The following is a 26,457-nucleotide window of genomic DNA, read 5'->3' as shown; positions in this document are numbered from 1 at the left end:
TTTATAATATAATGATTTATTTTTTATTTAAATATTTCAAGAAAATTATTAGTAATAAATAATAATTAAATAATAATATTTAATTAATAAATAAATTTTAAGTAATCATTCATAAATAGATATTTTATTAATTAATAATAATAATTGCTTCGTTTAGGTTATGTATAACGATCAAGGAGGGGACATGACAAGACTCAACCCCCCTTGTGCAAGGTTCCACACTTCGCGGTTGTTTCCATGTTTCACGAGGTTGCTAAGTTGATAGCTCAACAAGGGTGCAAGCTTTTGTGATAATAGATACCAGTGAGGGGGAGTCTGTTTCCTCATTTCAGGAAGAGCTCCCCTCCTCCCTTGAGGAGAAGGATGTGCCTACATCTGAGAAACAACATGAAACCGAGCCGAGGGTTGGGGAGTCAGAGGATGATTCTTTTTGGAATGATCTCGAGGGATTTTGCTCAAGTTTTGACACTGAGCTGACAACTTCTAGTCAGTTGAATCAAGAGGAGCAAGAGGAAGATCTTACATTGCCAGCAGAGGCAATAAATGTTGAAGAGCAGAGGAATATCTCAAAGGTGCTTGTTTTGTTGTCAAATCAGCAAAGCAAAGGGCATGTAAGCGGTGATGGCCTAATTTGCTCTCAGGTTTTGGGAGGCATTCTAGCAGTTTGTTGGATGCCTTTCAAATTTGTTTTCCTGGCTAGTTTTCCACAGGCATGAAGAGTATTAGGCATTAGTCAAGAAAGGTAGCTACTTTCACAAACCAGTGAATGGCTTTGTTTAGCCCCTTCATTGTGAGGCAGTGTACATATTAGCTTAGGTTCTTTCAATTTTTTCAGCTTTCCAAGAAGTGTGCGCGCACAGGCTATTCCCCAAAATGGCGAAGTTTTGACATCTTGCAGGGGCAGATATTATGTTCTTTGCTTTAGGTTTTGACTCTGCACTTAATGGACATCTAAGGCTGCTAATCAATGTGCCAAGCAAGATTGTCACCCCCTCCGAGACGCCAAAAATGTTGGCAATTTTTATGCCAACCTTAGCAAAGCTCAAATACAAGACTTCAGTCTGGCTAACATTTCATTTTAGTCAAATACCGATAACACGTTATCGGTTTCAACAAAGTTAGCCGCTTCATAGTTTTGCAAATTCATATAACACGAGGGTTACATAATGTGGCAATAACAGGTCATGTTATTGATCGGGTCGTGTTATTGACCACTGATTGGAGGGGCTCCCGGTCGTAAGCGGGCCCCAATTCTTTTTTCGAGTTGACCGGGTCAGTCGGCCAACTCACATAGGTTCAACTAGCTGGAGGGGCTCCTGGTCATCAGCGGGCCGATTTCCCCCTTCCTCTTACCAGTCACAAGATTTTCGAATGCAACAATAAGAGGCCGCAGAATAAGAGAAGTCAAAGCCGGGTAGACTTCTGGCTTATCCCGCGAGGTGAAACAAAGAGAAAACCTTATCCCGTGGGGAAAAGATGGGCACAAAGCAATGGCGCCGGATAAGGAGCAAACAAAAACTACAAAGCATTTTGCTTATCTAGTGGGGTAAATTCGAGGACACAAATGTCCCGCAGGATAAGAACAAACCAAGTAAAGACCTTAGGGCCTTATCCTGCGACGTTGAGAAAAGGCATCAAAGGTACCGCGGGATAAGGAAACAAGAGTAAATCAAGGAAACTCTTATCCTGCGGGAGGAAACAAAGACACAAGTGGTCCCACGGGATAACAAAAGCAAAGCAGAATCAAAGCCAAATTCTTATCCTGCGAGGTTAAAAGGGACCTGTAGAGATATTGCGGGGTAAGAATACAGTGCAGTCAGTGGTCAACACAACCACTGAGGCATGGACCCGGGGTGCCACGGCAGCCAGCCACGGTCGTTGGTTCTTCATAAAGCTCGATCCAACAACGATATTTTCATCTTCGATTGGGATTTTGAGCGCGGTTACATGGCGAGATCTTTCACGAGATCTCAAATCAACAGTCAATTTTCAAACTTGCAACCGTCGTTGGAATTTAAACTCTTTTGCAAGCAGTGGTTGTCGACCCAATGGTTGAGGTCGTTTTTTTCTCAGTCGGTGCCGGATTTTGGACCCGGTCTCACTGCAACCACCAGATTTCGATGCCATAACGCCAAAGATGATGCCTGCTGACGATTCCAAATGCAACCCATGCCTCTTCAACGCGGTTTGAAGACTTTTTGTGCCTATAGACGCCATCCACTACACAGAGACTCAACCAGATCCAAGGTTTTCCCTGATTTGCGGAGATATTTGTTCTTCCAGAGGCAGAGGATGCTCCCATAGCTAGTTGTAGCATGCTATGAGATCTTGAATCTGATCTCTCCCTCTCCTCTGATATTTTTGTAACCTAACCTAGATGGGGTTAGGGTTTTCTCAATTGCAACCATTTGAGTTATGCCTAATCTATAAAGGCAATTTTGTAACATTTCGTAAGGATCCTCTCCTTTCTTTTTTCATGCAGAATTCTTATGTCTCTTTGCATCTGTCAATTTGCCTTTCTCTTTCATCAATAAAATTATCTTTCTTGCCTTTATTCGATTCTTGCAATTTGTGTAAGTGTTTACCTCTTTGTTTGAATGCTTTCTCCTTTGGTTTTCTGCAGTGTAAGTGACCGTGTTGATTCTGAGGCTTCACTCACACTTAGATGGCTAAGTAGAATAGAATTTTGTGCATCCTTGGGTAGTTTTCATTAATGTTTTGTGCAACTATAGGCAGCGATGGATCATTATTTCAGTTTGGGTGCAAACCCTTTTCCCTTCTTTCCTGCAACCCTTCTGTTTCTCCCTTTTCTCTATCAAACCATGGATTAGTTTAATAAGTGTTGGGTTGGTCTAATACTCTACATTCAGATTGAAGAGGAAGTCGACCTTATCCGGAGATTCAACCTCACAACAGCGCAAGGTCCCACACTTGAGAGGTTGATTCAATGTTTCACAAGGTTGGTAGTCAAGACTGATCACCACGGGTGCAAACTTTTGTGTTAACAGTCATCAAGGACAATTATAAACTCTTCAGTTGAAGAAGTCAATCAAAATAAAATTCTATCAAAATCTAACAAGCTCTTAACATTACTTTGATCTTGAGGCTCTTGATAGCTTTGTCATGTCTTTGTTTGGGTTGAGGAAGAAGATCATTGCTGCCCTAACCTTGATTGAATAATCTTATGACTGATTGAAACTTGTTGACGTGGCTATAATCGCGGAACTACGACTCCATCCGACCAACGCAGAATAAAATGCTAAGTATCCTATCCTCTCTTGAGATTAGGAAATCCCTAATGCTGTTTTAAATTGATTAATGGGGGACGACCTCAAGGTTTCGGTTGTCAGGTCTTGACTGTAGGATAACTCAGTGATTGATGTGATTTGCTAGGAGCACAAGGGGTCTTATGATTTTGCAACAAGTTGGTTTGCTGTGATTTTCGGATTGTGAAATAAAAAAAAAGCAAAGAGGAAGGGTTTAGGAGAGCTAAGGACAAGGATGATAACAATTGATACAGCGAATAGACAGATTTCGGTAAACCAGTTCTTGTTTTGCCAGAGACATCCTCACAACTAGACAAGAACAGTGCAAGCTCCAAGGGATGAAGGATTTTCAGACCAGAGACACTCGTTTTAGGCACCCAATTCTAGTGCAGTGTAAGACGAACACCTACATTGAACTAGGCATAGTTTTGGTTCTGACTAACCATGCACGGTGACCTACAATCAACGGACCCCCAATGGTATGGACCAAAAATGCATCAAATACCCCTCTACACTTCACCATTAAAATCCCTGCACTCTAAAATTAACTAGCTGAAAGAAAACATGCGAACAGACTAAAACAAAGACAACAAACACCATATTTCAATGTTCATATATTTGCTTCAGCTGTCATTACAACAATTTCTTCAGCATCTATATGCTATGCCTAAAATCTAACCTATTATAACTCTAAAATCTAACTACAAAATTCTAACCCTTACAAAAGAAAGGCCTCTGCCTTTTATAGAGCTTACAACTTGAACTGGTGGCCAGGATTGACTGCATCCAAGGGTTGCAATCTGCCTTCTAGAAGCTGGCAGCTTTAACCCATGCCCATTAAACTCTCAGTCATCCACCCAACAACTCCCCTCAACTGCCTACAACTGTTTGGATTCAATTTGGGTCTATCCAGTGGTTGGACATAACTGACCTGTGTCCCCTCTATTTTAAAATATCTTGAGCGGGACCCACAGGCAGTTTTACATTAAACAATTTCAGTTTTTTAAACAGAATTTCTGGAATTAAATCCATCTATGTATTTCTCAGGAAAGCATACTTTGCAGCATTCGGAGTGTTCCTTGGTCTTTGGTCTCGGTGGTGGACTTTAGCTTGTTGTTCAACGACACGTTTCCTAATGCTCGGTTCCGACATCGCGCTTGCAACACTTTCCTGCATCTTCTTCTCCAGCCTTCAACACCTGGATTTGATAATCAATTTAGCTCCTCCTAATGTCGTTTTCCTACAAACAATCAATTTCACCTTTAAGAAATCAATTTCAAAAACTAATTAAATTAATTTGACAAATATTAAGTTTTCTAACGTCCAGCTCGAGAAGCTCTTTGTGAGATGTATATTTTGAATGTCTCTCACTTCTTACATGAAGTTCGATCTGTCTTCTTGACTCGTTCTTCTATTTAGACAAAATTCGGGCTTTGAAGCCTCAGTGTGAACTTTAAGTCAAACTCGACAATTTTACCTAAAATGTGCGATTTGATGTCTTCCTTTTTATTTATTTTCGGCAAATTAGATAAGTTCGTGAGCTTTGGGAATTTTCGGTTCAAAAAGAAAATTCGTGATGTTTACCTTATAAGACATTTTCGAGCCTATGAGGAATTCTAAGAGGTTTAGACTCCCTCTTTGCCTTTGAAATCATTTTCGGGCATTTTGGGTAAAATTCGCGATTTTGACTCATTCTTGAGTTTTTCGGGTCTATAATGGTTTCTGCGCGATTATTGCTCTATAGCCAATTTCGGGAGAATGAGGTCCTTTGCAAGCTGATTGCGTGATGTTCTCTATGAAGCTTTTCGAGTCTTTCGGCTCAGAAAGGAAATTCGCAAGTTTTAAGAGTCTTCTGTTATTTTCGGCATGGGGATATTGGGCGATTTGCTAACTTTGTTTCAAATTTCGGCCATGCCTATTGGAAATGCGTGACTTTTTGCTCTAGCTCTCCATTTTCGGCTCACTGGGCATTTTTGCGCAATTTTCGTTCTATAAGCTATTTTCCCCTTTGCTAGATGTCAAGTATATGAATTTAGGGCCAAACTGCCTATTTGCACGATTTCTACACTTTGTAATTTTCGGCTCAAAGAGCCATTCTGGCGCGATCTAAACCCTACTAGCCAACTTTGGGAGATTGGTTTACCTTGCGAGTTTGGAATTTTCGGCCTAAATGTCGATTTCGCGAGTTTAGGGGTTTTCGGCTTAGAAAGCCTTTTCGCGAGTTATGCCATTATCGAGCTAGAGGGCCCTTGTGCAAAATTTGATGCGATTTGGACTTTGCCTCCTTTTTCAGCTTGAAAGGATATTTTGTGAGTTTAACGTTTTTCGGCTCTTTGCAGCCTTTTTCGCACGACTCTTCTCACATTTCACCTTGTTGAGCCGATTTGCGGGCTTTGAACTTCACGTTTAGGAATTTCGGGCCTATGAGGAATTCTAAGAGGTTTAGACTCCCTCCATACTTTGGCACCTCACAAACCTTAAAAAACTATCGAGTTTTTCCAATTTGGGTTTACTTAGCTCGACGATTGGAGGGTATTGTGGATTCGAGTGACTTCACTCCTTTTGTTGCCTTCAAATTTTTCGGGATTTACCTTTAGCTTTGAAATCCAATGGCTGGAACTCCTCTCTACCACTTAGGCAGATTGCAACCACGGGGGTCCCTGTCAAAAGGACGGGGTGTGCAGTGCAGAGCACAACAAAACCCTTGGAAACTTTTGAACACATTGTATTGCTCTTGGGACTGCCCTTAGTACCTATGACATTGAGCCATGAGGACTATGTTATCTCTTGTGTTGTGGCTGTTTGAAAAATTGTGATCTCTGCTTTGCTAATGGATGCTCATTTGATATCTCTGTCCTTGAATGCTTATCTCTGCACTTTTCCTTGCTGGCTGCTTCTTTGATAGACTATTCATTATATTTCATGAAGCCTATGATCTTTCATTAGGTTGCTTGATACTATTCATGTGACTCATGCTTTGATGAGGGTCTTGTTGAAATTCTGATCTTGATGGCTGTTATCTTTATTTCGTGATCCTATCACTAAAAATTATTCTCATAGCTGTGACTGTCATCTTATATGGACTATGCTTGCTATCTCTAATGACCACAACAATTCTCTGAAGCTATGATTGTCTTTACACTTGGATCTTGAAAGTTGTCCTTTGTCATTTTGAGTTTATACATGCTGCAACAAAAGACTGTATGTTATATCCCTGAAACTTACTCCTCCTTTTGTCTCACTACTTGGCTTCTTTTATATTGATTAAGGCAAGATACCTTAATAGAGTAGCTCCCTTTTCACTGTTGAAATAATCACTACTTCTTTTCCTCATTATCTTAGTTGCTCATGAGGCTCATTATTAGGCTTCAAGATCGTATTTTTCTGATCTTTTCCAGCCAACTGTTATAACTGTCATATGAATGTTTTGTGACATCATATGCACTTGATCTGATATCTTGAAACTGCACTTTCTTGATTGTCTTTGTTCCTCATAGTGATTGAAGACTGCTCTTTACATCATTTTCATGACTATAATATAAGAATTATTGTTTGATCATTCTTGGCACTATGGCTCCATTGAGCATCAATTTGTTATTTATATGAGTGAACTCACTACTTCATTGTTATGAATGATGAATTCATGCTTGATTGAATCACCATGTCATGTAGGATAACACACTAAATCTCTGCCAATAACAGTCGCATAACTGATCACATGTTGGACTCATCCCTTGTGGGAGCCCATTTTACTCCACATGTTGTGATATTTGATATATTAGAGCGAACATGAAAAGTAGTTCAGTAAGGAACATCATACCTGTACCTGCACAATGAACAAACATGTTAGATAAAGCAATGAAGTTCTGATTTCATGGATATTGTTGATGATTTCTCTCCTTTCCCTTGATACATGTGGTAACTTCATAATTGATTTGATGCCTTATGAAAGCAATTATGCATTTGTTGATGTTCCATATGAACTGATTAGGCATCCTCAACTCTAACACCACTTTTTTCATCCCTTGCAGACACTTTTGGAGTAGCAGAGTAGAATGAGCGTGAAGAGAAGCAACAACTCGGCCTCGAGGGTTTGTCATTCAGGCAATGATGGATCCCTACTCTTTTTATATGCTTTCTTCTATAAATGTATAGTTTCTTTTCATAATGTATTAAATGAGTTACTCCCATGGCTTTTGTGGGACACTGCACTTTTGATATTCATAAATAAAAAAAACATTTTTTTATGCACAGTTATAAACTCTTGTTTCTTGAAAGAACACTTGCATTGAATATATTGCTTCAGTTGATAGCATATGTTACTTGTATGAGCACTTAGCATCATCAAATACATACAGTTAATCTTTTAGTGCAAATGCTGTCCCAGCTCTACCTAATTGAGCTGGAGGTAAAATTAGGCAACACTACCAAAATATGTTGTACCAACATCCTCAACACCATATTGAGTCATGTTCACTTTGATGAGATAATTCGAGGGGTTTCAAATTCTGCCAAGTGTACTGTTGGTTAAAAATTTCGTATACTTGGGGAAATATACAAAATTGTGGTTTCAACCACAACGTGTGAGTAAAACTCTCCTAATTAAGGGAAGGCTCCCCCTATCTAACTACAACTTATAAAATAAAATAGGATGGGACAACAATCTTTCTTCTTCTTTCAAGAAAGACAATATCCTTTTCTCTTCACAAAAAAAGATAGCGATTTGATATAAACAACAGTAACCACTTTCAGAATGAAATGAGAGAAAGGAAATGAAGTTTCCTGAAAGTGCAAAGACTTCCGTCACTTCCTTCAAGACGGGATAGCAATATCAAGGTCAAAGACTCGATTATGTGAAGTCCTATCTACCCTTTTCTATACTAATGCTATAAACGACGAGTTATAACAACTCAAAGATTGGAATATCTTATTTTTTTCTACTTAAAACAATGGGAAGTAGTGTAAGCTCAAAGACTCACAGCTATTTCTCACAAAATCTGCTTCTAAAATCTGTTAAGAACGAGTGTAAGAACAAAGTCTTACAACTTTTTCCAATAGAACTTCTACTTTAACTAAATTAATCTTCAATACTTGCAACTCAAAGACTACAAATCAAATTGGATTAAGCTCTCAAAGAAACACTTGCAAGGAAGGAAATATGGAACATCAACTCAAGAATGTAGCACAAAGACTCAAAGCTTGAGCAATTTTCTTCTATTACTTTCAATTCTTTAATTTACACATAAAAGCTCAAAGACTTCTTTGCTACAAATTTGGCAGAGTTTTTGCGTGTTTTCTCAAAGATAAAAATTACAATAGACCCCCTCAAGTATTTATAGGAGAGGAGTCATGAGAAAAAGGTGGGAGGATCCTAACTAACTTGAGAAATTCTCTCAACCATCAAGACTTATTCAATAACTAACTAAGACATCAATAACTAACAAAGACTTATTCCAACTACAGTCCTAATTGAACACAACTTGTAGTTGCCTTACATGTAATTACAAAAGTGCAAGTAATAAGTTAACTTGCATTTACAAAAATACTTTTACATGTAACTTGTCGAAAGGAAAACTACAACTAAACATTACAAAAGTGGAAAAATACAACTAAGTGTTGAAAAACACTTAAGTTGTAGCACGTGAAGACAAAAATCCTTTAAACTTCTGGATGACCATTTGTAGTTCCTCGGGATCCGGTTCATGGGTGTTCTTAGCAACAACCATGGTCTTCATGATAGTATCATGATACCGGAAGAGTGCAGAGTTGTTTTTATCCAGGATGGACTGGATTTCATGCAAAAAGATTTGGTGTTTCATCAACATTTGAATTGAAGCGGCCGAGAATTGTTCGCTCCTCCATTCATTATGAATCCTCATCTGTAAATCAGCAAGAACTTCTTCTTCTAGAATCAGCTCTCCATGGCCTTAGCTTTAACGGATGTGACAAGAGAATACCGACCAATTTTTAATGGGTTTATTGTAGAGATCCCCATTCCAACCTTGTGTCTAGCAAACTAATGAGTGTGGACAGCCATGGTCTGTCTTCCCAACTCCATAAGAATGATCCTATCAGTTGGGTATCTAGGAAGCATATATGGCTGACCACTATAGCATCCGATTCTCATAAGGTGAAGGTGGGGAACTGTAGAAACAAGCATCCATACTCACTCACCCTTTCCCATGTCTCATCTGATACCCTTTTGTTCCTCAAAGTTCTATCAAACTGACACATGAAGTAATCGAAGAATGCATCTTGGACTCTTCTGAAATGCAATTTGCTGGGTCTCAAAGGCAACTGATCATAATATTCCCAAACTGGTATAAGCGAGTGATCACTCTTGGTAGAAAGACCTGGAAAATGTCTAAGTGATGCCGCCAAGTACACCAAGTATGAATTTATATAGAAAGTCATGGTGGAAGGGATTGCTGCAAGTTGTTCACACAAGGCATCGCTGATGACTTCTCCCTATGATATATCATGGGACTGTCTTATGAACATGATGAACTGGTACATCCAGGGCTCAAAAACATTAGAATGCTCGAGGCCCATTATCTTGCTGAGAAGGGTTATGATGTCTCCTATTTCCCATTTGAAGTCACAGCGGTACAACTTAGCCCACCTTGTGAAGGAGGCTCGTGGCTCTTGGATCCACTTGTTGATATGTCATTTACAATCTTTTTCCCTTTTCACATAATACTCAGCTGCACTTTCTTTGGAGATTTCCATGTAAACAGGTGCGGGAGGTATTCTGAAGACCTTCTCAATTGTGTCTGCATCAAGGCGGACTATTGCTTCGCCATCATCATTTTTGATGATTCTTGTCTCCTTGTCAATCTAATGAGCGCAAGCGAGAACAAATTCAGGTTCTAGGGCAGCCACCGGGAAAGAAGATGCATGATGGATATGGCTGTCCAACAGCCGTTGCATGTTATTATCTTGTGGATCTTCCACCCTCTTGACAAACTCTGACATATCCACATGCTCTATTTTTGTGTCTCTGATATGATCCAAAGGGGAAGAAACTTGGGAGGGTGCAACTTCGTTTTGATACTTGTTATATTTGTACTTCATCTTTTTTGGAATTGGAGATGACAACAAATCTGACATTGATTAAAAACCTGGAATACTGTGATGAAGACTTAAAAGTGTTAAGGCAACATCATATTCAGCTGCAAATAACATTCTTCCTTCTTCAAATGGGAAAAACTTCGACTCTTGAACTTCACGATTTTGTGAGAGAAAGAGGGAAAATAAATGGAAATGGGAAAATCTTGACTTTGACCAATTTCGGATCTTGGGAAAATTTTTGCAAGTATAAAAGTTGGAAAGAGCATACATGCCATCGGATTTTTAAAACCTAAAAGCAAGTACACTTGTAAATTTGCAAATGGAGAAATGGGTGAAAAATGAGAATTAGACTTGCGAAAAATGATGAAAATGGAAAGTACGGATATGGGTGACATGAATGGATAAAAATGAGAAGATCCAGGAATGTCATTTTCATGAAAATGGGAAGAACTTTTCAACATGTAATCTGGTTTTTAAAACCCGATTTTGAAAGGAAGGGTATTTCACATCTTTTCAACTTGGAAATTTCAACCAAAAATGGTTTAATCCTTTAACCGTAAGGGAATAACAAAGATTTCCAGCCAACTTGTAATCGGGATTTAAAATCCCAAATACAAGTAAAGAGGGAAAGTGGGGAAGAACAATGCAATTCAAAAATTGCATATCAAAGGGGAAAATCTCTCTCACAAAACCGATTTTTGGGGGAAGAACAACATATACAAAATTACAACTAGAAAGGAAAACTAAGAAAACAAGAAAATAAGAAAAAGAAAGAAAGAAAGAAAAGAAAACATACCTTGCATAAAACTGAAAATGCCTCTCCAAAAGATGCAACAATCTTAGAATGAAGAAGACAATCCAATAAATAGAGACATTCCACAATGCAAACCCTTTCCACGTTTTTGCAAAAACGCCTTTTGTATAAAAACATGGCAGCAAATGCAAGAGAAATAGCGTGAAAGATGTTTGAATCTTCTTCTAACCTCAACGCCTTAGCATACCAAGCCAAAACGATTTAGAAGATTGCTGATTCGTGGCATCTTTAATGGAGAAAAACGTGGTTTTTGGCAAAAACGTGTTTGCATTTTGACACCAAGAAAACCAGCAATAAATCAAACTTCCAAAACCCTAGAATGGCGTGAAAGATGTTTGAAAATGCACAAGAATAGGGAAGAAACCCAAATGCCTTCTTCCTCCAAAAATTCCTCCACAAAATCTTGCTTAAAATTCTCAAAAACTGTTTTTTTCCTTGCAATCGGGTTTTTGGAAAAGAATTACAAGTTTCGATTTGCATGAAACAATGAGAATCGGGTTTTTTGAAGGAAATAACAAGCTTAAAATGCACTTTTTCAACTATAGGGCAAAAATCGGGTTTTTTAGACCAAATAGCAAGTTTAAAATGTTCAAAAATGCACTTTATAGGCAAAATCAGGTTTTTGGGAGAGAATAGCAAGTTTAAAATGTCACTTTTCTCATTCCAAGGCAAAATCGGGTTTTGGAAAGAGATATGCAAGTTTAAAATCACTTTCAAAGGGGAAATAAAATCCCTACAACAAGTTATAATTCACTTGCACACATGTAATAAGGGTTTAAAATCCCTATTACATGTAAAAACCATTAAAGTAGGGGTTTTAGAAAAGAACTACAAGTTTACTTGTAATTTAACCAAAAAATCCCTATTTTAACTAAAAAAGCCAAAAAACAACAAAAACAACAAAGAGGAAATAAAAAGCAAATTACTAGTTTTTATTTTTCAATAAAGTGCACATGTAATAAGCTAAAAATTTCCCTACAAAGACCAAAACAATGGAAATCATTAAAAGTTGTAGTTCAAGAAAAATTCTCCACCTGCAGTCAGGGAGAAAAAAACCCGAATTTGAAGGAAAGACATAGCAAACAAATCCAGAATGCGACGAAATTTGAAACGTAGTTCGAGGATGGACTGAGGATTAAGCCAGTCCAAGGATTAGTCGAAATTATGCCTCGTGAAGCATGCCATAGAGTAAAATTTTCATTTTTTCACAAAATTTTTATATAACGGTCCTTCATTTTTGAAAACAAAAAATGCGGACAACATGTACTCTAAAAAAATTGGAATGTCGATTAATTTCAACATGTTGATTTTCAACGCAACTCCAATAAAATGGTGCATAGATAAGACATAAATAAAGGACCAATTATTTATAAATGTAGGGAGCATGAGAAAGACTTTGAAAGGATGAATAGGATTAATCAGCATTGAAAACAAAGTTTGAAGGTAAGCAACACTATTACTATCAATGTACACTTGGGGGAAGATCATGTCAGTTGTCACCATTTGTTCTTGCAGAAGGATGTAATTTTAGCCACATGTATTTGTCCTACTCTTTCGATTTACGGGGGATCATGCAACCCTTTATATGCCTTGAAATAGTAAGTCCAAATCTTCATTCACCTATGAAACTTAGCTAACAAATTTTAAAAAATTCATACTCCTATAACTTCAATATGATGAACAGATCCCAAATACATAGACAAATTACAAACATTATTTACTATCTTTTGCCAAGGAATACCTTTGTCAGAAATCCATGACCAAATACGGTTGCTGGAAGGTTTAGGCCTCCAGACATTAACATTGCAGGCCAGTAAACTGCATGGAATCTTAATATGTCCTGCAAAAGATAATAATGCATTAATCCTGATGAAAATAGTAGTATAGTATCCCAAATTTTCTTAATAGAATCTTATTTTTACTGCTTTTGTTTACTTTTATTACTGAAGAACTGTGTATTCAATTTAAAAATGGCTCCCAAACAAAAATAGAATCATAGGAAATTTACGACCGTTAATCTTATAAAATATCTTGGGGACTTTTCACAATGGCAGCTGTAATAGCTTGTGAGAAAAAGCTTTGAAGTTTTTAAAATACTATGGCAATCAATGAAAATAAAAAATGACTTCAATACATGTACCATATGAAATTCTATATGGGCTATGTAATGGTGACCCTGTATAAAATGCTATAAACAGATTTCTCAAGCATAGAGTGATTCATAGCAAATTCCTTTTATTGAAATATTTATTCTACAAGAATTTTCGTAAAGGCATAATGATGATGAAGAAACCTTTCCTATAAGATGCATAGAAGCTGGCCACCCTCCTGCCACAGCATTATCTAAGGTTGGCTCATTTTCATCTTTCAACAGTGCAGATATGTACCTGTAAAGGATATAACATAATGGTTAGCACCAAGGCTTCCAATTCAAATATCATGATATTTGGCATTTATGAGAGATATAGACTCACATCTCAGTTCCAATCTCTCAAATCAAACGAAGATGTGTATACATACGTTGCTCCAAGAAAACATGAAAATCTGACAGATTGTAGAAAAGAAAGATAATATTTAACAAAAACAAAAATAAAAATTAGTATGTATTATTTGCTGACACAGACTCCACCCTTTGAAACATTTACCACTCACACCTTGTCAATACTCTTATAATACCTAGATTGTGAATTACAATTATGAAATTTAGGATTCAAACAACATTGTGCTCAATGTATAATGACTACCAAGAATTACTAAGTCGTGAGAAACCTACCATCTATATGGATGATAGATAACTCAATTATAAGAAAAATATTTTACTTCAAAAGGAAATCAGTGTCATAATTAGAAAAGATGGTAAGATGGACTATAAGGCTGTAGCCTTCAGAAGAAAATAAGTGTCATAATTCAAAAATATGGCCAGATAGACTGTAAAGCTGAGTGGTAACCTTAATTCATTGAACCATTCTGTAGAATCCAATTCTAAAATTATCAAGAAGTTTAAAGAAAGTTGTATAAATGTGTCATTAATAAAACATGCTCATTATGTTGGGAATAAAACTAGTAACCTAGCAATAGGAACACCAATATTTATCACTGATCAAAAAGACTCAACTAGAATTTATTGTACACTATGCATAATTTCTTGGGAAAGTATTTCTTCTCAATTTGTATTCATAAATTAGTGTCCACAGCATAATGAACTGTTTCTGCCACAGCATGTCTATATTTCAGCTATAGGATTGATGTTTATGCCTATATATAATGCAAGTTATACTCATCTTCATTTATAGTCATGTATGTAGTTAAGATATATTGTCTTGATGATTGCTCATTTGATTATTCCCGACCATGTGTTAATGATTTGTTAGTTTGTGGGAATTACTAGAAATTAATAGTTGTCTACAGTTGTGTTTACTTGACAACCATTGAGGGTTTTATATAGATTTGTCATAGCAAGGAAGGTAGTATGATCCTTGGTTAATCATCTCTGGTCTACTTTTGTACAAACATGTGAACAAAGATATATTTTTCACTGCTCTATATGGTATGCATTGTTATTTTTGTTCATCATTTCGAGTACTAGTTTTATCAGATAGAAAAGTAAACTTTGGCATTATTATCTTAAAGAAGTCTAGCCCAATTAAGGAAAAATCTTCCCCTCAAACACCAACAAAGGCGGGAACCACAACTTGGTCAAGATCAAGAGATTAGACAATCTTTACGTTTGGTAGAACAAAAAGAACGACAAAGAAGTCTTCAAGAGGTAATCAAAGAGCTCTACTAATACAAACTCAAAGCCAAAGTCCATCCCAAAGTAGAAGATGAAGTCAAAGTGCAAGTCAGAGTCTCGGTCAAGAAAGAAAAAGTACAGCATTCACCCCAAAATGATAAAATTCAGTCATGGGTGAGTTTCTTTGCTCTCGGGTTTTGGGAGGCATTCCAACAATCTGTTGGATGCCTTTCAAAATTCTTTTCCTGGCTGGTTTTCCACAGGCATGAAGAGTATTAGGCATTAGTCAGGAAAGGTAGCTGCTTTCACAAACCAGTGAATGGCTTTGTTTAGCCCCTTCATTGTAAGGTAGTGTACATATTAGCTTAGGTTCTTTCAGTTTTTTCAGCTTTCCAAGAAGTGCGAGCGCACAGGCTATTCCCCAAAATGGCAAAGTTTTGACATCTTGCAGGGGCAGAGATTATCTTTTTTGCTTTAGGTTTTGACTCTGCGCTTAATGGACATCTAAGGCTGCTAATCAATGTGCCAAGTAGGCTTGTCACCCCCTCCGAGACGCCATAAATGTTGGCAATTTTTATGCCAACCTTAGCAGAGCTCAAATACAGGACTTCAGTGTGGCCAACATTTCATGTTAGTCAATAGCGATAACATGTGTTATCGGTCTCAACAGAGTTAGCTGCTTCTTCATAGTTTTGCAAATTCATATAACACGAGGGTTATATAATGTGTCAATAACAGGTCGTGTTATTGATCGGGTCGTGTTATTGACCACCGGTTGGAGGGGCTCTCGGTCGTGAGCGGGCCCCAGTTCTTTTTTCGAGTTGACCGGGTAAGTCGGCCAACTCACTTAGCTTCAACCGGCTGGAGGGGTTCCCAGTCGTTAGTGGGCCGATTTCCCCCTTCCTCTTACCAGTCACAAGATTTTCAAACCCAACAAGCAGAGGCCGCAAGATAAGAGAAGTCAAAGGCGAGTAGACTTTTGGCTTATCCCGCGAGGTGAAACAAAGAGAAAACCTTATCCCGCGGGGCAAAGATGGGCACAAAGCAATGGCGCGGGATAAGGAGCAAACATAAAATACAAAGCATTTTGCTTATCCCGCGGGGTAAATTCAAGGACACAAATGTCCCACGGGATAAGAACAAACCAAGTAAAGACCTTAGGGCCTTATCTTGCGAGGTTGAGCAAAGGCATCAAAGGTCCCGTGCGATAAGGAAAGAAGAGTAAATCAAGGAAACTCTTATCCCGTGGGAGGAAACAAAGACACAAGTGGTCCCACGGGATAACAAAAGCAAAGTAGAATCAAAGCCAAATTCTTATCCCGCGAGGTTAAAAGGGACCCATAGAGATGCTGCAGGGTAAGAATACAGTGCAGTCAGCGGTCAACACAACCGCTGAGGCATGGACCCGGGGTGCCATGCCAGCAAGCCACGGTCATTGGTTTTTCATAAAGCTTGGTCCAACAACGATATTTTCATCTTCGATTGGGCTTTTGAGCGCGGTTACATGGCAAGATCTTGCACGAGATCTCAAATCAACGGTCGATTTTCAAACTTGCAACTGTCGTTGGCATTTAAACTCTTTTGCAAGTAGTGGTTGTCGACCCGATGGTCGAGGTCGTTTTTTGCTCAATCGGTGCCGGATTTTGGACCCGATCTCACTGCAACCACCAGATTTCGATGCTATAACGCCAAACATGATGCCTACTGACGATTCCAAATGCAATCCATGCCTCTTAACGAGGTTTGAAGGCTTTTTGTGCCTACAGACGCCATCCAGTACACAGAGACTCATCCAGATGCAGGATTTTCCCTGATTTGCGGAGATATTTGTTCTTCCAGAGGCAGAGGACACTCCCATAGCTAGTTGTAGCATGCCATGAGATCTTGAATCTGATCTCTCCCCCTCCTCTGATATTTTTGTAACCTAACTCGGGTGTGATTAGGGTTTTTTCAATTGCAACCATCTGAGTTATGCTTGATCTATAAAGGCAATTTTGTAACATTTCGTTAGGATCCTCTCCTTTCTTTTCTCATGCAAAATTCTTATGTCTCTTTACATCTGTAAATTTGCCTTTCTCTTTCATCAATAAAATTATCTTTCTTGCCTTTATTCGATTCTTGCAATCTGTGTAAGTGTTTACCTCTTTATTTGAATGCTTTCTCCTTTGGTTTTCTGTAGTGTAAGTGATCATGTTGATTCTGAGGCTTCACTCACACTTAGATGGCTAAGTAGAATAGAATTTTGTGCATCCTTGGTTAGTTTTCATTAATGTTTTGTGCAGCTATAGGCAGGGATGGATCATTATTTCAGTCTGGGTGCAAACCCTTTTTCCTTCTTTCCTGCAACCCTTCTCTTTCTCCTTTTTCCCTGTCAAACCATGGATTAGTTTTATCAGTGTTGGGTTGGTCCAATACTCTGCATTCAAATTGAAGAGGAAGTCGACCTTATCCGGAGATTCAACCTCCCAACAATGCAAGGTCCCACACTTGAGAGGTTGATTCAATGTTTCACAAGGTTGGTAGTCAAGACTGATTACCACGGGTGCAAACTTTTGTGTTAACAGTCATCAAGGACAATTATAAACTCTTCAGTTGAAGAAGTCAATCAAAATAAAATTCTATCAAAATCTAACAAGGTCTTAACATTACTTTGATCTTGAGGCTCTTGATAGCTTTGTCATGTCTTTATTTGGGTTGAGAAAGAAGATCATTACTTCCCTGACCTTGATCGAATAATCTTATGACTGATTGAAACCTGTTGATGTGGCTAAAATCGCAGAACTACGACTCCATCCGGCCAACTGTTGACGTGTATTTTGTACACAATCATACACAGAATAAAATACCCAAGGGTACCTTATCCTCTCTTGAATAAAGTCTCTGATTGCTGAAGATATCGCAAGAAGGATCAATCAGGGTGACTCCAATGTTCTTTTAAGTAGGGTCTTTACGTGTGGATAAGCACCAGTGGTCGTTGTGATTGCTGTGTCATCAAGGGGCCTTACGTTTCCGAAATAGAATTTCCTAAACTAACAAATTCTCAAAAAAGATCAAAAGAGGAGGGCTTACAAGAGATCTAGTCTAATCTAATCCTAAGAATGACTCAATGTGGACAGGACTTGGCAAGATTCTACCAACTTCAATATTGCCATAAAATAACAACTCAATTGAAATTGATGCAATCTTCTAAGGTAACAAATGATCTTTCAATTCATCAAGGATCATAGACACTACCACAAAGGCACATATCCAAGGTTCAATGACGATTGAAGGTTTAAGTGATTCAAGTTTCTCCAGTTGACCACGCAAGGCGTTCCTACAATCAGCAAGAAGCTAGTGGTTTGGAAAGTGAATCTCACCGACAATCAAGTCCAACACTTAGTCTTTCAAACTAAAACACTACTTTGATTGAGAATGATTCAAGAAAACGAACAACCATGGAAATAGCCACAAGAATTGCAATAAAACACCATAACTTCAATATTTTATTGATCTCAAAGCCATCATGAACAACAATTGTTTGAAATTCCTTCCTCAAAGCTCAATCTTGCTACAAAGTAACTTGCTTCTATCAAATTGCTAATCTCTAATCACTAATGCTGATATCTAAATCTCTAGTTACAAAATGAAAAGAAATGAGGGTATATATAGCATCCTCAATTACAATGAACAGTCTAGATCAAAAAGAAGATCAATGGCCAATATTATGACACCTAAACCCTAATTAGGGTTTATTACAAATAGCCCCCTTTTTACTGAACAATATTAAATGCATAGCCAAATATTAAATTTGGCACAAAAATCTAGGAGACATAGACCAATGACAATTAAGGTGCCATGTCATCTATAACAACCTTTCTTCTAGAATCTTATTCCCTTTCCAATGCTCCTTTTTAGCATATGCAATGAATCTGGATACGATTCCTTCGATCTCAGCAATTGGAATCTCGGGACGATTCCTCATTCGTTCTTCTAAGTGGATGACCTGATCAAAAGCCTTGAGAAGAGCAGCGTCCCATCCAGGTTCAAGTTCTTTAGTCTTCTCAATCAGGAGCATGGTAGCAAACATCTGGTCCCGTTGCTCATCTGAGATGACATTCGCATCTTTGCAAAAGATGACCTTGACCCTTTCTTCCAATTCCTGCAAATCCACATCTGTCTCAACTTCGATCCTCCTGCCAAGAATAGTACGTAGTACCTCAAACACTCTATCCTGGATCGGGTGGATAACCTCCTCAACATGATTGCATCTAGTACTGATGTCCTCGAAGAGAACTTCCTTCATCTGGAGTAAGGTTGACCACTGAAGTAAACTATGAGGTCCTCCATCCATTATCTTTTCTTGTACTAGGACCTTTCTTGATGTTTGTCTGATTACTTGCAGGACAGGAATGATAACATCTTTAGTATGAGCAAAGGCAGCTACCGTTATCATCAAGTTGTGGATGATCTCAAGAACCTGGATAGCTCGGTGAATGGTCTGCATCATTCTCGTTGCAAATTCAATAGCAACTGTATGAGATTTGTCAATCCAAGAGCTCATCAGCTGGACCAAACTCCTGACTCTCTCTGCCTCACCAATTGATTGAAGGGGAAGTGCCTGCGCAGGAGATACAGTTGGATCCTGACGTCCCAAAGGCTGATTGAGATGGCTAAAGTAGCCTCTCCAAGCACCGAACTCTCTCTCAAGCTTTCTATTTTTCTCCATTTCTTCCCTAAGCTTGTCTTTTAATGCTTCAAATGAATCGGTGGCCTCATCTAGTGTCTGCTCGGCTGTGAGTGGACCAAGCTCAAATGTCTCTACATCATATTCTTCTGCGAGGATCTCACCTTCATACTTGTCCACTGCCAGTGTAGCTATTTGCAATTTCCTGGATCCTGTCTCATCTCTGATCATCTTGGACATCTTAGTAGCCTTCCTCTTCTCTGTCACTTCCTGAGAATTCCCAACAAGGCTCTCTAAATCAATCACATTGTCTTCATCTTCGATCACAATCACCCTTGCTAGTCTTTCCTTTAACCAATCTGGGATGGCAGATCTTGTTTCTTTAACCTGTATCTCCTTAGGCAATGTTTCTTCTTCTCTGAGAGGAGATGTTACTTCATTATCGTTCTTGTCTTCATGTAGCTCATTAGCTTGGAGAGATCCACTTGGTGACCTTCGAGGTGCTTGTCCTTCTTCCTGTTTATCATTCTGTACCATTGATTCCATAGACTCCTCTATTTCAAGTGTCCTCTTCTCTGGTCGAGAAGATGTGCCGGATGAATGATCTCGGTTGGCCTCTTGCTTCTTCTTGGAGGATTCTCTTTTCTCAGGTCTCTCTTTCCTCTTTGAGCCTCTAGGATGGGGATTGCCTTCACTTACTCTTCGAAGGTTGCCTTCACTTGCATTTCTGGGATTAGGATTACCTTCACTTACACTAGCTCCACCTTCTGCTGGTCTTTCCTCCAAAGTAAAAGTCATAGATATGCCTTGCTCTCTCAACTTCTGATGCCGCACATCAACCCATCTGCGAGTACAAGACAAGACTGGAGCCATCAAAGCATCTAGATCCACAATCTCGGGTTCATTCCAATCTAGCCTCACTGATTTGCTTTCTCGATCATAAGATGATTGGAGATGTCTGCCACTGTCCTGAGCTTGGTCGGCCACTCTGTAAATCTTGCATTTCCTGATGAAGTCTAAAGGCAATCTGGAATGCATCTTTCTTTTTACTTCAAGATCATCTGAAAGATTCATCATAAAGTCTTCTATCTGAAATTCATGCTTATATTTTCTTCCGACTGTCTCCTCTATATACCCATAAGGATCAAAGCTCTCTCTCAAGGCAAAGAAAGAAAATGAATATAAAGCTAACTCCTTCTCTGCATCATCCATGGCTAGAGCATTAGGACATACCTCAACTGAATTCCCTAATATGATAGGCACAGGAACTCCATTTCCATGTCTGTGTCTGAATGCCTTCGCATAAGCTGTCAACTGTCTAGTTACCTCAAGTAACACTATTCTGTATGTTGGATATCTCGGCAACATGTATGGAGGTGAAGGACATCCATGAACTCTAATATAAGTAAATTTCGGAAATTGGATGAACCAAGCACCGTACCTCTTAACAAGCTCTTGTGCATCCTGAGATAGCCTATTGTGAATCCCGCCTTGCAACGTCCTGGTGATGTTCATCGTGAAGGTATCATTGACTAACTTGTAGTTACTTCCTGGCGGATGATGCAAGTGAACATAGGAATCACAAACTCTGACCTCGCCGAGTCCTCTTCCAATCACTCCTTTGTGAGGTAGTCCTGCATACTCAAAGCTCCTGATCAAGGCATATATGATGTACGAACTCATGTGGAAAGACTTGGTAGCCTTCAGTCTCCTTAACTGTACGTCCAAGCAATGGCTAATCATTCTAGCCCAATGAATTGTTCCTTTTCCCTGAACTATCACTTGGATGAAGTAGAACATCCACTTCTCAAAATAGAAGGCTTGAGGGGCTCCTGTGACTTGGTTGAGCAGTGTTATCAAATCTCTGTACTCCTCCTGGAAGTCAATCCTATGTGGTGTATTCGGAATCTTGCTCAGGCGAGGACGACTCTTGAGTAACCAATTCTTATTGATGATGCTTAGGCAAGTGTCTGGATCATCTTCGTACATGGACCTGGCTCCTTCTATGCTTTTGTAGATCATATCTCTGTGCTCTGGAAGATGGAAAGCCTCACTTATAGCTTCCTCTGAAAGGTAAGCCAAAGTCTTTCCCTCCTTGGACTCGATCGATCTGGACTGTGGATCATAATGGCGAGCACACTCGATCATCAACTCATGGCACTGGATTGCTGGAGGGAAGTCGGCCGCCTTAATGATGCCACTTTCAATTATCCTCCTGGCGACAGGTGATGGCTTGCCAATATAAGGGACCTCTCGAAACTTCTTCGTACTGAAGTTTCCCAAGTTGGTAACTCCAATGTTGCTCCACTTAGACAAGATCTTGGTCTCCAATTCTTAATTCTTTTGATCTTCCTTCATGAGGGCTAGACGACTGGTGGATGCTCCCACCTTCGGGGTCGCCATCGTAACACCTACACAACATTTCATAATAAGAAATAGATTTTGCAATGTATAAACATAGATTAGATTAAAGATTGAATTTAAGAAACTTCATGATAAGTCTTTGAGTTATCATTTCCTAAATACGATTGAGCTACTGGAAATTTCAAAACTTCAAAATTCAAAATTTAAGATTAAGACTATGACGATCAACATTCAAAACTTAGACAAGGGAGATTTTGCCATACCTTTCTTTGAGAGCTAACTCGAACAAAAGAATACGAAATAAGGAAATTCGCCTAGGCAAAAACGAAGTTTGAAGTATTCAACGTGATCCTCCTCTAGCAAAGGCGCCTCCCTTGTCAACTCCACCACCCTTGGGGTCTTCAACGGGTTGATGGCAAATTCGCTCCACCACAAACAAAGTTCGCACCCCTCTTGATGAGATTTCGCACTTCTCCTATTGCTCTCCAAAATCGCATGTGAACAACGATTGAATGATGGTTTGAAATGCCATATCATACCTCTCTTATATAGGCGTTCACCTCCTTAATCTCTCATAGGCCGACTTGAAAATAATAAAAAAAAATTAAATAAAAGGAGGCCGACTTTTGTAAAATAAAAATAAAATCCCAAGCGCTCCAATTTTATTTATTTAATTAATTGATTAAAATGCCTTTGTAATTAATTATTTCGATTTTTAAAAGGCAAAATTAATCAATTAAATGCCTTGTGCGCACCCATTAAATGCCAATTTTAATTAAAAATATCAAGGTTTATCGAAATTTAGCATTTAATGCAATTTGAAAATGATGTTGGCGCCTAGGCATGGGAAGAAAAATGAATATTAACCTCATCGCTCTGGTCCCTGGGAGAGGGACAGGAGCGCTTTAGCATTTTGTTCTTGAATTTCTCGCTTTTTACGTTCAAAGTCACTTCCCTTACGTCCAAACTGGCATTAAAATTGGGAACCTTGAGCTTGATCTTATTCAATCTTTTGAATGAATGCCTCTTGAACCACTTTGTCCCTGGTCCTTGACTGAAGGACAGGAGCGAACTTTGCATCTTTGCTCAAGTTAGTCAATTTTAAAAGTTTGGTGCCTTGTCCATTACCCTTCAAAAGACCCTTTTGACTTTGTTCAACCTTTCTTTGGCGTGGCTTCAGGAGGGAATGATGATCTTCATTGAAATCGCTCTGGTCCTTGACTGAAGGACAGGAGCGAACTTTAGTCTTTGGCATAAACATTTGACCGTATCAACTTCCAATTGCCTTCAAAGTATAAAATAATGTCCCTTATTCCTTCTTGAACGTTTGAAATGGAAGTGACACCTCAAGATTGGACACACTTGCATATTTCGCTCTGGTCCCTTGGAGAGGGACAGGAGCCCCTTGGGCAATTCCATCAAGTTCTCGCGGTCCTTGTAACTTTGTTCTTCTTCGAAGCATTCCAAACATCATCTCCATCATGCGTCTTGGCCTGGATTCATTAATATTTAGAGGGGAAGGCTAAATAGCCTAGATTTCGCCCTGGTCCTTGACTGAAGGACAGAAGCGAACATGCATTTATAAGCTTATTTGCGTTTTGCCAACTTTCAAATTTGTCTTCAATGTATTCATTATGCTCCCCTTTACTCATCTTTGACATGAAACTCACTTTAACTTCGTGGGAAATTTGTCTTAGGAGAAAATCGCTCTGGTCCCTTGGAGAGGGACAGGAGTGCCTAGGACAAAATAGGCTTCACTGGCTCTTTGCAATCCTCAAAATTATCTTCAATAAAGTGGTCACGCCTCCTTTTACTTGCCTCAAACTTAAAAACTCATTTCACTTCACCAAAAACCTGTCCTCTAAGCAAATCGCTGTAAGAACCCAACTTGGCTCTCCTCTGCTGACTGTTTCTTTTGAATGCAGTAGATTTGAATTTGTTTTGGTTTTTTTGAATGTTTATGGATTTTTTTTGTGTTTTTTTGGTAATAATGAGCAATGATACAATACTGAAATAAACTCCTATGCTTAAAATAATACTGAAACAATAATATTACTGCTGGAATTAATTTACGAAACTATCAAGGGAATGTTTGTTCTGTTTTATGGCCAATATGCCTGGAAAACAAATTCATTACAATGTAAGATAAAAACCTGATTTTTGCTGTCCCAGTAGTTGAAAAAAATCTGCAAACTGCAAATTTTAATTTTTTTGAAAAAATTACTGTTCACGCGGTACTGTAGCAATCCGTACGGCGGCACTGTTCACGCGGCACTGTAGCAGTCCGTATGACGGTACTGTAGCAATCCGTACCGTACTTGTTAATCACCAAAATTTCTTCAATAAATCTGCAATAATTTCTCGTGAATTTATTCTTCAATCTTGCGCAATTAGATGCAAATAAGACCTCTGAATGAAGTCTTCCTGAAACCAAATATCACTGAATATTTCATCAGCTCAGATGGTGAACATTGAAGCAACTACGTCCTCCAATGGTGGCTGAAAACCCTAGTCTCCAGAGCAAAACCCTTTCAATTTCACAATGTCAAAATAAAATAGCCATCCTCTTCTTTCCAAACTCAACGCTATATATCCTTTTTGCAAGTCGTACCCTAATCCTCTTAATTACAATTTTGCTTGTAATTTCATTTAATTTCACTTTGGGTGTCAAAAATGATTTTAATCATTAAATGGGCATTTAATTTTAATATTTCAATAGTCTGGCTCAGATAATTTAATTAAAAACATGGCCCCGTCTAATGATGAGTTGACCCTCAAGTTAAGTGATTATAATATAAAGTCACTTTATAACTTTATTATTAAATCACTTAATAATAAATGCTAAGTCATTCAAACTTCTCTAACTCCACGAATATTTTGAATTTAACTATGCCGTCTGAAACTGGAGCTCACTAGTTGACCACCCATATGACCATGATGTCTGCTAAAAATAGCTGGGGTCCATCTCCAACTGCTAAAAATAGCCTGGCCAAGCCAAACTCAAAGCAAAACTCATCATAAACAAACTCTGGCAACCCAGAAGTGTACTCTGCTCTGTCCCCCGGAAGATCTCCATGCCAAGGTGACCCTCTATCCAATCCTACTAGCCTACGAGGGTCTCTGATAGGCTAATCACAAGCTAGAGTGATGTCTCTAGCTAGAAGGGGGCATCACAGTCCGCCCTCCCTGAAATTGCTTGTCCTCAAGCAATCTCAACTCTGGATGCTGTAAAATCTCCTCGCTCTCCCAAGCAGCATCCTCTACTAGCAAATCCTTCCACTTCACCAAATATTCCCGGATGGTACGTCTCCTCAAGTTCCTTTCTCTGAAATCAATGATAGCCTCCGGTATCAAAACAAGTTTTCCCTCATCATCCAGGGGTGGTAGTACTGTAGAAGGCACAATATGATGTCCTAGCGCCTTGTTGAGGCGTGACACATGAAAAACGTTGTGCACCTTGCTCTCTGCCGGAAAATCTAACTCATAAGCCACCTCTCCCACTTTCCTGATAATCCTAAATGGACCATAGTATCGTGGCTTAAGTTTCTCAGCACCACTCTTCTTGAGAGTGGATTGACGGTAAGGCTGCAACATAAGATACACCATATCTCCAACCTCAAAAGTCCGCTCAGTCCTCTTCTGATCTGCATACTGCTTCTGTTGATCCTGTGCCTTAGTTATATTATCCTTGAGAGTCTTAACAATGTCTTGACTCTCCTGTAACAAATCACCTGCACTGGGCACTCTACTGTCACTCAAAAGCAAATCCATAAAATTGGGTGCCTCATACCCATACAGGGCCATAAAGGGTGACATCTAAATAGACATGTGATAAGTGGTATTGTAGCAATACTCACAGAGATAAATCCACTTTACCCATGCTTTCTGTTGCCCTTCTATATAATTTCTGAGATATCCCTCCACCCATTTGGTCACTATCTCTGTCTGACCATCTGTCTGAGGGTGGTAGCTAGTACTCAGAGTGAGCTCTGTCGCACACAACCTAAATAGCTCCTGCCAAAAGTGACTCATAAACCTGCTGTCCTTGTCACTCACAATGCTCCGAGGTAAGCCATGTAATTTGAATATCTCCTTGAAGAACAACTCTGCCACCTGTGTAGCAGTGTATGTAGCAGTGATCGGAAAGAAGTGTGCAAACTTCGTAAGGCGATCCACAACCACATATATGCAGTCCCTGCCTTGGGCTCTAGGCAGTCCTGTGATGAAATCCATAGACAAACACTCCGACTTCCTATCAGGAATCGGAAGTGGCTGAAGTAAACCGGCTGGATAGGAGTGTTCTTGCTTATTCTGCTGGCAGGTGGGACACTCCCTAACATACTGAAGTACCTCTGCTTTGAGTCCTTTCCATGTGAAGCGCTCTCTAATCTGCCGGTATGTCTTGTAGTAACCAGGATGTCCTGCCATAGGTGAATCATGAAAAGATTTCAAAACCATCCTCCTCACTGTTCATCCTAGAACCAAAAATATTCGCCCTTTGTAAATGATGAGCTCATTCACAAGGGTGTATCTGCTGTCCTGA

General features: G+C 39.0%; 1 protein-coding gene across 1 annotated transcript in view; it reads right to left on the bottom strand.

The window, feature by feature from the left end:
* LOC131055445 (methionine--tRNA ligase, chloroplastic/mitochondrial) overlaps nucleotides 1-25,718 on the bottom strand; it is a 165,343-nt gene extending 139,625 nt beyond the window's left edge. Inside the window, exons 1-3 of the mRNA XM_059212345.1 lie at nucleotides 25,516-25,718; nucleotides 13,445-13,538; nucleotides 12,893-12,991 (exon numbers count right to left, since the gene is read on the bottom strand). Of these exons, the coding sequence (XP_059068328.1) occupies nucleotides 12,893-12,991; nucleotides 13,445-13,538; nucleotides 25,516-25,718 (396 nt within the window). The remainder of the gene's footprint in view (nucleotides 1-12,892; nucleotides 12,992-13,444; nucleotides 13,539-25,515) is intronic.
* Between the last annotated feature and the right edge of the window lie 739 nt (nucleotides 25,719-26,457).

Source organism: Cryptomeria japonica, chromosome 10, assembly GCF_030272615.1.
Source record: "Cryptomeria japonica chromosome 10, Sugi_1.0, whole genome shotgun sequence".
Lineage (NCBI taxonomy): Eukaryota > Viridiplantae > Streptophyta > Pinopsida > Cupressales > Cupressaceae > Cryptomeria > Cryptomeria japonica.
The sequence above is the reverse complement of the archived record's forward strand: the minus strand, read 5'-3'. Positions and strand labels throughout refer to the sequence as shown.